General features: G+C 40.0%; 2 protein-coding genes across 2 annotated transcripts in view; both read right to left on the bottom strand.

Moving 5' to 3' along the window:
- LOC112308715 (olfactory receptor 1E5) overlaps positions 1 to 14,278 on the bottom strand; it is a 63,543-nt gene that overhangs the window by 29,503 nt on the left and 19,762 nt on the right. The gene's annotated exons all lie outside the window — the stretch shown is intronic.
- LOC112308555 (olfactory receptor-like protein DTMT) lies at positions 6,909 to 11,133 on the bottom strand. Its single transcript, XM_024564841.4, has 2 exons — positions 11,097 to 11,133; positions 6,909 to 8,602 (listed from the first exon to the last, which is right to left on the bottom strand). The coding sequence occupies exon 2, from the start codon at positions 8,585 to 8,587 to the stop codon at positions 7,646 to 7,648; it is 942 nt and encodes a 313-aa protein (XP_024420609.2). The 5' UTR covers positions 8,588 to 8,602; positions 11,097 to 11,133; the 3' UTR covers positions 6,909 to 7,645.

Genomic DNA, 14,278 nt, shown 5'->3' with positions numbered 1-14,278 from the left:
TTCCACGTGATTCTTAGAAATGTTTTCTTTTTTTTATATTCACTACTATTTTTAACATATTAATTGGTTATGCTATTACAGTTGTCCCATTCCCCCCTCACTCCACTCCATCCTGCCCACCCTCTCCCTCCCACATTCCCCCCCTATAGTTCATGTCCATGGGTCATACTTATAAGTACTTTGGCTTCTACATTTCCTATACTATTCTCACCCTCCCCCTGTCTATTTTCCACCTATCATTTATGCTACTTATTCTCTGTACCTTTCCCCCCACTCTCCCCCTCCTGCTCCCCTATTGATAACCCTCCACGTGATCTCCATTTCTGTGGTTCTGTTCCTGTTCTACTTGTTTGCTTAGTTTGCTTTTGTTTTTGTTTTAGGTGTGGTTGTTAATAACTGTGAGTTTGCTCTCATTTTTACTGTTCATATTCTTTATCTTCTTTTTCTTAGGTAAGTTCCTTTAACATTTCATATAATAAGGGCTTGGTGATGATGAACTCCTTTAACTTGACCTTATCTGATAAGCACTTTATCTGCCCTTCCATTCTAAATGATAGCTTTGCTGGATACAGTAATCTTGGATGTAGGTCCTTGCCTTTCATGACTTGGAATACTTCTTACCAGCCCCTTCTTGCCTGTAAGGTCTCTTTGGAGAAATCAATGACAGTCTTATGGGAAGTCCTTTGGAGGTAACTGTGTCCTTTTCTCTTGCTGCTTCTAAGATTCTCTCCTTCTCTTTCATCTTGGCTAATGTAATTATGATGTGCCTTGGTGTGTTCCTCCTTGAGTCCAGCTTCTTTGGCATTCTCTGAGCTCCCTGGACTTCCTGGAAGTCTATTTCCTTTGCCAGATGAGGGAAGTTCTCCTTCATTATTTGTTCAAATAAGTTTTCAATTTTTTGTTCTTCCTCTTCTCCTTCTGGCACCACTATAAATCTGATGTTGGAATGTTTCAAGATGTCCTGGAGGTTCCTAAGCCTCTGCTCATTTTTTTGAATTCTTGTTTCTTCATTCTTTTCTGGTTGGATGTTTTTTTCTTCCTTCTGGTCCACACCATTGATTTGAGTCCCAGTTTCCTTCGCATCACTATTGGTTCCCTGTACATTTTCCTTTGTCTCTCTTAGCATAGCCTTCATTTTTTCATCTAATTTGCGACCAAATTCAACCAATTCTGTGAGCGTCCTTATTACCAGCATTTTGAACTGTGCATCTGATAGGTTGGTATCTGTTCGCTGCTTAGTTGAATTATTTCTGGAGCTTTGAAATGTTCTGTCATTTGGGCCATTTTTTTGTATGTGTAAGTGTTGGCAGGCCTATTACTTAAAGGGCCGGAGCTTTAGTTGTTCCCCGGGGCGGAGTAACGCTGGTTGCTTCACTGTGATGCTGTACGTGGGGGAGGGGCCGAGAGGGACCAATGGCGCCTGCTCTACTCTCCATGGGATTTTATTTACTCCCTGTGCTACCCACATTCAAATTGGGCCCCTCTGGTGCTGGTTTCCAAGTGGGTTGGCTTGTGCATGCTCTAGGCCCCTGTGGGTCTCTCCAACTACCTCTCCTGTGAGGCCGGGAGTTTCTCCTGCAGCTGCCCCATCCCCCATGGGTGTTTTCAATCAGAGGTTTGAGGCTTTATTTCCCAGCGCTGGAGCCCTGGGTTGCGCAGTCTGCTTCACTCCCCCGCCATTCATCCCGGTTTATCTATGTGTGGATGTGGGGCCATGGGGTGCTACCCGCCGCTCTGCCTGCCCCGTTCTCCGCCACTCTGAGTCTGGCCCTCTGGGTTTATCTGTGCGCGAATGTAGGGCCAAGGGGTCTGCTAGTGGTCAGACTGCCTGCCCCGCTCGTCCCCCACTCCGTCAGTATCGGTGGCCAGTCTCAGTCCTGCCACTGCAACGCAAGTCCTCTCTGCCCTGGCTGCCTGTCTCAGCCCCTCCTACCAGTCTGGATGAATGTTTCTTTTTTATCTCCTTAGTGTCAGATTTCCTTGCCATTCGGTTTTCTGTCAGTTCTGTTTGTGCGAGGAGGCGCAGTGTGTCTACCTACACCTCCATCTTGGTTCTCTCACTCAGAACTCTTTTCTATTTATGTTAAAAATGTATTTGTGATTTTGATAAGTATGGCAATGAATCTATACATCACTTTGGGAATGTGGTCATTTTACAACATTAACCTTCCAATCCATGAACATGTGATGTCATTCCATTTATTTATGTCTGCTTTAGCTGTATTTGATAGTTTTCAGTATACAAATCTTTAACATCTTGGTTAAGTTTATTCCTAAATACTCTTTCATGCTACATCAAACTGATTAGTTTCTGCACAGAAAAAAATCACTAGAGTAAAAAGACATCCTGCAGAATGGGAAAAATATTTTGAAACCATCTAGCCAATGAAGAATGAGTTAATATTATTCAAAATATATAAACTTCTACTACTCAATAATAAAAATAAATGATCCAACTTCAAAAAAGGAAAAGTACTTAAATATATCTTTCTCCAAAGAAGACACACATAACACCCCCAGATATATGAAAAAGGTGCTAAACCACACTAATCATCAGGGAAATGCAAGTCCAAACCACAGTGAGATATAACCTCACAGCTATCAGGATGGATGAATTTTATTATTTCATTTCATTCATTTATTTATTTTAATCCATACCTGAGGATATGTTTATTGATTTTAGAGAGAGAGAAAAGGAGAGGGTGACAGAGAGAAACATCAATGCCTCTCATACATGCTCTGCCCCGGTATCAAACCCAAAACCTAGGTATGTGCCCTGACAGGGAATCCAACCCACAACCTTTTGGTATCCAGGATGATGCTTCAATCAACTGAACCACCCAGTCAGGGCAAGATGGATGGCTATATATTTTTTAAAGATGATTGTTGAACATGTGGGGGAAAGTGAACACTTGTACACTGTTGGTGGGAATGTAGAATGGTGTAGCCAATATAGAAAACAGTATGGATCTTCCTCAAACAATAAAAATAAAACTACCATATAATCCAGTAATCCCAATTCTGGCATGAGTACATAACCAAATAAAATGAAACTTTAAACGTAATAATAACCTAAAATGTAAATAGATTAAATGCACCAATCAAAAGACATAGAATAGGTGAATGGCTAAAAAATCATGACCACACATATGTTGCCTACAAGAGACTTACCTCTGAACAAAATTCCTACACAGACTAGAAGAGAAAGGTTGGAAACAAATGTTCCAACAAATGGACAGGGGGGAAAAAGCCAGGGTGGCAATACTCATATCAGACAAAATAGACTTCAAAAAAAGAGCTATAAAGAAAACCCAGAAGGTCACATCATAATACTCAAGGGAAAAATCCATCAAAAAGATAAAACAATTGTAAATATATATGAACCAAACAGATGAGTGACCAAATACATAAAGAAAATCTTGGAGGACTTCAAGAAAGATATTGACAGCAACACAATTATAGTAAGGAATTTCAAAACCCACTGTCAAAAATGGATAGATCTTCCAAACAAAATATCAAAACAGATATTGTGGCACTGAAAAATGTCCTAGATCAAATGCACTTAACTTACACATATACAGCCTTTCATCGCAAAGAAGCAAAATAAACATTCTTTTAAAATGCACATGGAACATTTACAAAGATAGATAACACATGATAGGAAACAAACAAACCTCAACAAATTCAAGAAAATTGAAATCACATCAAATATTTTCTACAATCACAAGGGACTGAAACTAGAAATCAACCTCAAGTAAAAACTTCAAAAACACTTAAACTCCTGGAGATTGAATAGCCTGTTATTAAACAATGAATGGGTAAAAAATGAGGTCAAGGAAGAAATCAAAAATTTTCTGGAAACAAATGAAAACGAACTCACAACAACCCAAAACCTATGGGACACAGTGAGGCAGTCCTGAGAGAGAAGTTCATAGTGAAACAGGCCTACCTAAAAAAGATAGAAACATTTCAAATAAACAACCCTACCCTACACCTAAAAGCACTCAAGGAACAACAACAAAGACAACCCAGAGCAAGTAGAAGGGAGGAAGTAGCCAAGATCAGAGCAGAATTAAATGACATGGAGTCTAAAAGAACAATTCTAAGGATCAATAAACCCAGGAGCTGTTCTTTGAAAAGATAAATAAAATTAACAAGCCTTTCAGCAGACTGATCAAGAAAAAAACAGAGAGGACACAAATGAACACAATCAGGAAAGAAAGAGGAGAGATTACAACTGATACCACAGAAATACAAAGGATTGTATTACTATGAGGAACTATATGCCAAGAAATTTGAAAACCTAGGTGAGATGGACAAATTTCTAGAAAAATAAAATCTCTCATAACTGAATGAAGAAGTAGCAGAAAGCCTGAACAGAACAATAACAGCTGACAAAATTGCAGCAGTAATCAGAAAATTCCCAACACACAAAGCCCTGGACTGGACAGTTGCACTCAAGAATTCTACAGAGCATTTGAGGAAGAACTAACCCCTATCCTTCCCAGACTATTCCAAAAAATCCAAGAAGATGGAAGACTCCCAAACTCTTTTTATGAAGTCAGCATCATCCTAATCCAAACACCAGATAAAGACACAACAAAGAAAGAAAACTTCAGGCCAATATCTCTGATGAACATAGACGCTAAAATTCTCAACAAAATATTGGCAAACCACTACCAGCAGTACATTAAAAACATCATACACCATGATCAAGTGGGATTCATCCCAGGGATGCAAGGATGGTACAATATTTGCAAATCAATAAATGTAATACATCACATAAACAAAAGCAAAGACAAAAATCACATGATTGTATCAATAGAAGCAGGAAAAGCATTTGATAAGATACAGCACCCATTTCTGATAAAAACACTCAGTAAAGTGGGAATAGAGGGAGCATTCCTCAACATCATAAAGGCCATATATGAGAGACCTACAGCCAACATCATACTCAATGGGCAAAAACTTAGAGCTTTCCCACTAAGATCAGGAACAAGACAAGGTTGTCCACTTTCACCAATTCTATTCAACATAGTATTGGAAGTCCTAGTCACAGCACTCAGACAAGAAAACAAAATAAAAGGCATCCAAAAAGGGAAAGAGGAAACAAAACTGTCATTGTTTGCAGATGACATGATAGTGTACATAGAAAATCCTATACACACCACAAAAAAACTGCTCCACCTAATCAATGAATTTGGCAAATCAGCCAGATACCAAGTCAATATTCAGAAATCAAAGGCAATTTGTATATCAACAATGAAATATGGGAAACAGAAATCAGGAAAAAAATCCCATTTGATATGGCAACAAGAAAAGTAAAATACCTAGGAATAAACCTAACCAAGGAGGTAAAAGACCTGTACTCAGAAAACTACACAACACTGAAGAAAGACATTAAGGAAGACACAAACAAATGGAAACATATACCGTGCTCATGGATCACAAGAATTAACATCATCAAAATGTCCATACTACCCAAAGCAATTTATATATTCAATGCAATACCTATTAAAATACCAACGGCATATTTCACAGATATAGAACAAACACTGCAAAAAATTATATGGAACCATCTGTGACTCTGAATAGCTGCAGCAATTTTGAGAAAGAAGAACAAAGTGGGAGGGATCACAATATCTGATCAAACTGTATTATAAAGCCACTGTAATCAAAACAGGCTGGTACTGGCATAAGAACAAACACATGGACCAATGGAAAAGAATAGAGAGCCCAGAAATAAACGCAAGTCTGTGTGGTCAATTAATATATGACAAAGGGGACAGCCGCATAAAATGGAGCAAAAAATAGGCTCTTTGAAAAATGGTGTTGGGAGACCTGGATAGCCACATGCAAACTACTGAAACTTGGTGACCAACTTACACCATACACAAAAATAAATTCAAGGTGGATAAAAGACTTAAATACAAGTCATGGCACCATTAAAGTCATAGAGGGAAACATTGGCAGGAAGATCTCAAACATTCCACACAGCAACATCCTCACAGACACGTCCCCTAAAGCAAGGGACATAAAGGAAAGAATAAACAAATGGGACCTCATCAAAATAAAAAACGTCTGCATGGCTAAAGAAAACAGCACCAAATTACAAAGAGAACCAACAGTATGGGAAAACATATTTGCCGATGTTACCTCAGACAAGGACCTGATCTCCAAAATATATAAAGAACTCACACGACTCCACTCCAGGAAGACAAACAACCCAATTAAAAAATGGGCAAAGGACTTGAACAGACACTTCTCCAAGGAAGACATACAGAGGGCCCAGAGACATATGAAAAGATGCTCAGCATCACTAGCCATCAGAGAGATGCAAATTAAAACCACAGTGAGGTACCATCTCATACCAGTCAGAGTGGCCAGCATAAACAAATCCACAAACAAATGTTGGAGAGGATGTGGAGAAAAGGGAACCCTAGGGCACTGTTGGTGGGAATGCAGACTGGTGAGGCCACTGTGGAAAACAGTATGGAATTTCCTTAGAAAACTACAAATGGAACTGCCCTTTGACCCAGCAGTTCCGCTGCTGGGATTATACCCTAAGAACCCTGAAACACCAATCCAAAAGAACCTGTGCACCCCAATGTTCATAGCAGCGCAATTTACAATAGCCAAGTGCTGGAAGCAACCAAAGTGCCCATCAGCAAACGAGTGGATCCAAAAACTATGGTATATTTACACAATGGAATTCTACGCAGCATAGAGAAAGAAGGAGCTTATACCCTTTACAATGGCATGGATGGAACTGGAGAGCATTATGCTCAGTGAAATAACCCAGGCGGTGAGAGGCAAATACCATATGAGCTCACCTTTAACTGGAACATAATCAACAAAAGAAAAAAGCAAACAAAATATAACCAGAGACATTGAAATTAAGAATATTGTAAGAATAGCCACAGGGGAGTGTGGAGGGGATAGTGGGGAGAGGGGTCTATAGGAGCTACGATAAAGGACACAAGGACAAAATCAAGGGGGAGGGTAGAGGTGGGGGAAGGAGGTGGGACTGACTGGGGTGGGGTGGAGGGAAGGGGAGAAAATGCAGACAATTGTAACTGAATAAAAATAAATAAATAAATTTTAAAAATAAATAAATACACAAATAAATAAATAAATAAAAAGTTTTTTCATTATAAAAATTAAAAAAAAGAAAAGAATCCACATGACTAATAGTTAAGAACAGAATTTTGTGAACACTTGCTGAGGTAAGTTAACAACATCTATTCAGCAATAAATACTCCAGTTTAGCAGAGATAAAAGTTTAAATTCTACTCGGTGCCTACTTGGAAGGGCAAGTAGTTTTAAAACTGAGTTTTAGTTAAATAAATAAACATGATAAATTACTTCTTTAATAACCAGAGACATATAGGGAATTCAAGGTTCTTAAATGATGCTTCTCCAGAAACACCTGGGATAAGAAAGAGGAAGAATTTGCTAACAGGTCACCCCCATTCTGAGTTTAACTACACACCTCCACTTCACCTTTTTACATATTGTACAAAATGCTGAGCTTTCTAAATTTTTTAAAGAACATCAGTACTAAAATATAGAAGTGTAGATTAATATATCAACATTAATATGAATACGTCTTTTGAATAGCAAGCCAAAACACTAAGCTTGATCATCATACAGAAAAGGAGGTTTTCATTTTGAAAAATACTCTTCCCAGCGCTCCCTTCATGTCTCTGTTCCTCAGGCTGTAGATGAAGGGATTCAGCATGGGGGTCACCACAGTGTACATCATAGCCATGACCGTCTCCTTCACAGAATTATCAGATGATGGGCATAAATAGAGACCAATAATTGTCCCGTAGAACAGTGACACCACAGACAGGTGGGAGCCACAGGTGGAGAAGGCCTTGCAGATGCCTCTAGCAGAAGGGACCTTGAGGATGGAGGACACAATTCGTGCATAGGACATGGTGATGAGTAGAAATGGAATGACAAGAATAAGCCCTCCCATGATAAATATCACTAACTCATTAACTCGAGTGTCAGAGCAGGACAGCTTCAGCAGAGCAGACATGTCACAGAAAAAGTGGGGGATCTTGTTGTCAGCACAAAAACACAGTCTAGCCATGAGAAGAGTGTGCAACAGGGCATGCAATGTGGTCAGCACCCAGGACAGCAGGACCAGGGAGACACAGAGCTTGGGGCTCATGATGGTGGTGTAGTGCAGGGGGCAGCAAATGGCCACATAGCGGTCATAGGCCATGGCCACAAGGAGGAAGCTCTCCAGGTCTCCAAAAAACAGGAAGAAGTACATCTGGGCCAAGCAGCCTGCATAGGGGATGGATGGGACTTGACTCTGCATGTTCTGCAGCAACTTGGGCATTGTGACAGAGGAAAAGCAGAGGTCAGAGAAAGACAAATTACTGAGAAACAGATACATGGGCGTGTGGAGGTGAGAGTCCAGGTGAATAAGCACGATGATGAGGAGGTTCCCCAGGACGGTGGTGAGATACATGGCCAGGAACAGGGCATAGAACAGGTTTTTCTGCTCTGGCTCGATGGGCAGTCCCAGAAGAAGGAACTCTGTGATGATGGTTTGATTCCTTCCTGACATAGCTGTCTCCAGTATCTTTAGAAAGAAACAATACTGTCCATAGATGTGTATTTCAAAATCAGTACGTTTCTATGGTGATATTTGAGGCACTCTACAAAAACACTTTCTATCATCTTTTCACAATAATTACAATCTCTATTCTCCAAATCTCTATAATCAGAACCTCTATGATCAACAATGACTTATTTTTTTAAACTTCTCTTTAATATATAACAGTGTTCCAACTTATTTACAACAATTATCTCCATTAGCTTCTGCGACACACAACATAAATGAGTATTCTTCAAACCTGCCTGGCCAGACCTTCTCAGTAACTATGACTCTCTGCTGCTCAATCAATATCTTACATGATGATGTTCCTCTGGGATTTTTCCTAAACACTGTTCTCTTATAATTCTATACATACTACCCAGGAAAAACCACCTACGCCAAAGAATTAAGTTACCCTTTAAACCTCAGGGGTACATGTCTCTCTGACCTATGAAAAGGGATATTCGGTTCCTTAATGACTATCTTTCCTTGGATGTATCAAAAGCATTTAAATTTTTTAAATATATTTATTGATTTTAGAGAGAAATGGAGGGAGGGAAGGGGGAGAGAGAGACAGAGAGAGAGAGAGATTGATTGCTTCCCATGCATGCCCCAACCAGGGATTGAACCCTGCAACCTGGTTATGTGTCCTGACCAGAAATGGAGACCCCAACCTTTTGGTGTGTGGGACAGTGCTTCAACCAACTGAGCCACACCAGCCAGGGCCATCGTAGGCATTTAAAGTTTAACAGATCCCAAAAGACAATTACCATCTCACCCTGCCCCACCCCCATCCCTCCCTCCTCTAATTCTCCACATCTCATTGAAAGAGTTCCAGGCTCTCTACTCATAAAGCTGAGAGTTTTCTTTCATTCCCATCTGTCTCTCATCATCAACATTCATCTGTGCACAAGTCTGATAGATTCTACCACTTAGTAATTCTCATTCATCCATTCCTTTTCTCAACTCTCACTACCCTGAACCTACTGACTCCGTATCTCATCTATACTATTGAAACAGCTCTTCATTCATATTCCTGCTTCATGCTGGACCTTTCTCCTTAAGTATCTTTCAGTCTCACTGTGGCATTCTAAGATGAAACCTGATCATGATTCTCCCTAAAGTCTTCATGGATCCCCATTGTCCTAACGATACAGGAAAATTCCTTTCAAAAAGATGCTTCATCTTTTTCACCCATCCAGTGAAGGGGAATATAGCCAAAAATGTGGTGAAAACTACGCACAGTGAAAGATGATAACTAGACTGCATGGTGATCACATTACAAGGTATATCAATGTCAAATCACCATATTTTACACAGGAAATTAATATAATATTTTATACCAACTGTATTTATTTTTGTGAATCAGTAGAAACAGTAAACAACAGATTCATTCCCAAGGACTTCAGGTATTGACATTGAGGATCAAAATGTAAAATTTCTACACGTGAATACTAATGAAAATAGAAGATACAACCACAATGTAATCGACTGCTTTTTCACTTCACATTTTTTCATGATCATTTCCTATATATATTTAAAATAGGAGGTGCTCATGTCCACCCTTTCTACCACCACAGCTTCATCTGGCCCCACAGTTGCACTCCTATACCTCTCTCTAGTAATGCTGGACTTCAATGTCACAATTTTTTGCCTCCACCTTTTTACACTTACTTTTCCTCCCACCTAACATCTTTCCCCCTCTGCACCCTCTTCACCAGGCTTTCCCTTACTTCTCCTGCAGGTACCCTATATGTCACTTACTAAGCTATCCCTTCTCTGTCTCCCCACAGGGGAGCACCACTGCTGTGTTTCATGGCACACTGTGCTTGTCCCCACAGCACTCAGTCCCATTGGGATTATGTGTTCATAGAGGTCTCCCCTTCCAGATTGTAAGATCCGTGCAGGAAAGGCCATGTCTCCTCAACTGCAGCTGCTGTGATGCCTCCATGTGGTCCATGTTTCACAAATATGCATTGTCTGTGCTCAGGCTGACACATGCATTCCTCCAACTTTAAAGTAACCAGAAGTCCTTTCAAATAAAAGTCACTACTCCTACTACATTTTCACAGGGCAAAAAGTCTCTAGCCTCAACCATTTAGCTCTATATAGGACACTTGATTATAGAATTTATTAATGTAATTTTGTGGCCATGGAAAATGTTAGGGTACCTCAGACTCACTACTCCTGTCACTAGTATAGCAAATAAAGATAGGTAGGTAGGTAGATAGATAATCTCCCACTGGTTCTATTTCTCTGGAGCACTCTAAGACACCTTAGTGTGCCTCAAAGAAGACAGAGAAAGCAGAGGAGAAGCACTAAGAGATGTGAGAGGCTCCTTCCATAAAGACACAACTGAGTCCAGTTGCTGGGATTTTCACCCTTGATCTGTTCGATCCAGCCATAGTAACGCTTCTTACACTTGGATTCTATGTACTGGTGATACAGTGGAGAAAAACATACAGGCAAAATCATATACCTGGTTTCTCTGAATTTTGCTCCCCAGGTAGATTAAAGGGACCGACTCCTGTGACAATAGTATGACTGGAAATGACAAACAGGATGCAGAACTTGAAGGTGTTACCACTGATGATGCAATGAGCCTATCATCTTCTTCACCCAGTAAGTCAGTAGCTCTCTGCCTGATTGCACAGGAAAAATCACATAGGCAATGTTCCAGAAATTACTGTCCATGCAAATCACCTGGGAGTTCTAGTCAAACACTGATTCTGATTACATAAGAAGTGGCTACTTTTAAAGTAGCTCTGTGTTGATGCCCATCCTTGTTGTCTAGGGATGACACACTGAGCTGCAGTTATATATGATACTATTAAAAATAAAGGTCACTAATCTCCCTCACTAAATACAATCACAATAGCTGAGATGGGGCCTATGCAAAGGTTTTTAAAGCTTGTGGTGATTCTAAAATAAAGCAAGGGCTAAAGCTATTGCATTAAAGACATCTCAAAAACCATCATAATAAAATTACATTATATTGTTGAAGTACATTCCACAGGAAGTATAATTTATGAATGCTATTATTAATAAAACGACTGTAACTGTTGGACATAAAACAAAATATTTTATATTTATTTACTTTACTGAATTTTTAGAGAGAAAGGGAGAGGGAAAGAAACACTGATTTGTCATTTCACTAACTGATGCATTCATTGGTTGATTCTGACTATGCCCTGACCAGGGATTGAACCCTCAACCTTGACACATATAGACGATGGTGTAATCAGCTGAGCTACTCTGCCACAGTATTAATCAAAGTACTTTAGAATTTGGGGAAGTGTTGGGAGGCTGAGAAGTGGAGAATTGGAGGAATATTATACCTGAAAACTCCCCTGCCCAACGTCACACAGCCTTGGTATTAAGAGCCCTCAGTAGGAAGGACCCTAACAGACGAGTTCATTCATCCTCTGCCCAACTTACCCAGTCTGTCTGATGGCGATTCCAGCACCCTGACCTGAGATCCTGTTCCCATTTATTCACTAAGGCATGTGAAATAACAGCCTGTGTAGTTGTCACCTGTGCTGCAACATCCTTTCTCACATCTCCCATTCTACACATCCTTTGGTCTAAGGAGCCTTAGATCCCAGAGGAGGCAAGATCCTGGAGGAATTAATTGAAAGCAAAGTAATTACCAAGGATCTCTCAGGACAAATGCTCTCAGAACCTTTTTAAAAAGTGACTGATTATAGTCACTGATCACACTGGAGTATGCCTGGGATGGGGAGGGTGTGGAATATGGAGAAGCCTGTGAATGGATGCTTAAACACTGCTTGCCTAGGGAAAGGGAAATAGGCCTGCAGGGCAGAAGCCTAAGTTTTCAGAGGTGATGGAGGAGGGTAGTTGGAGAAGACATGAAAACTAGCAGGGACCTGAGTGTGAATATCCTAGGAGTGTAGCAGGCCTTATCTGGTGGGCAATTACAGGCAATGGGTGTTCTTTAAGCAAAGTGTCATGAAAGATACATATTTTGGAAAGATTCTCAGGGTGGTAGAATCTCTCCCTACAACCCAATTCCCCAAAAAGACTTCCAAGGGGACGGATATGAAAAAAGGGGACAGATACATCTGCAAGAAACAAAGATTAGATTTCTATGGCACAACTGTATGCAAGTATGTGGAAGAGACAGGAATACGTGAAAAGATAAACTTCCCCAGTTTATGTGCAATCTTCCTCAAACCTAGACAGAAGAGGAAATCCAGTTTGAATCCCATTGAGGTACTTCTATTCCCTTGCCTCTCTAAGAAAACCTTAATACACTTGCCACCACCATCATCTCCACTACCCTGCATTTGTGCCAGACTGACCCTAGTCTCCAGCTCTTCCTTATGTTGCAGTTGATCACAAGACCGTGGTTGACATTTATTACTCCTTTCCCCACACATTCCAGGTTTTCCTTTGCCATCATCTCAGCTGGGTGGGGTTCTTTACATAGAGTATTATGCAGACCTTCATTTCAGGGAATCTGCATTCTCACTGATCCTGCCTTTATTGGGCTGTTAATAGTTTTCACAAACATTTATTATTAAGTGTAAAACCACTAAATGACATCCTAAGACTATCTCAGAATTTCACACATGGTGCTTGAGGAAGTTTCCTTCTGTTCCAGGTTTGGTGAGAATTTAATCACAAATTGCTTACATTCATGATAATTTTTTTGTGAGAGGCTTTTTCTGCACCTACTGAGATGATCTCTCTCTTTTGGATAAATTTCCCTTTTTAATAGCAAATGGCCACTTGGTAGCAATGTGACAATACACATGTCTACAGAATCATAGTTTGGAATATATCTTTAATTAAATGGGTTTTTGAAGTCTCACACCATGTTTTTTTAAATATTTTTTCTTGATTATGCTATTACAGTTTTCCCAATTTTCCCCTCTTCTTCCCCCCTCCATCCTGCCTCTCCAAACCTCCAGCTTTCCCGCCCCCACCCCAGTTCATGACCATGGGTTGTACATGTAAGTTCTTTGAGTCCTCTGTCTCCTATACCATTTTTCATCTCTCCCCATCTATTTTATGCTACTAATTATGCTTCTTCTTCCCTCTACCTTTTCCCCCCTATTCCTCCCTTCCCCCTCCCCACTGAAATCCCATCATGTGATGTCTTTTTCTCTGGTTCTGTTCCTGTTCTGGTTGTTTTTCTTTCTCTTAGGTTCATTTGCTGATAGTTGTGAGTTTGTTGTCATTTTACAGTTCATATTTTTATCTTATTTTTTATCTTTTACTGTTCATACTTTTTTATTTTTTATCATATTATTTTCTTAGATAAGTTCCTTTAATGTTTCATCTAACAATGGCTTGGTAATGATGAACTCCTTTACCTTGACCTTATCTAGGAAGCACTTTATCTGCCCTTCCATTTTAAATGATAGCTTTGCTGGATAGAGTAATCTTGGATGTAGGTCCTTGCCTTTCATGACTTCATATATTTCTTTCCAGCCCCTTCTTGCCTGTAAGGTTTCCTTTGAGAAATCAGCTGAAATCAGCTTATGGGAACTCCTTTGTAGGTAACTCTCTCCTTTCCCCTTGCTTCTTTCAGGATTTTCTCTTTATTTTTAATCTGGGGTAACTTAATGATGATGTGCCTTGGTGTGTTCCTCTTTGGGTCCTCTTTGGGACTCTCTGGGCTTCCTCGACTTCCTG

Source organism: Desmodus rotundus, chromosome 9 (genome assembly GCF_022682495.2).
Source record: "Desmodus rotundus isolate HL8 chromosome 9, HLdesRot8A.1, whole genome shotgun sequence".
NCBI lineage: Eukaryota > Metazoa > Chordata > Mammalia > Chiroptera > Phyllostomidae > Desmodus > Desmodus rotundus.
The sequence above is the reverse complement of the archived record's forward strand: the minus strand, read 5'-3'. Positions and strand labels throughout refer to the sequence as shown.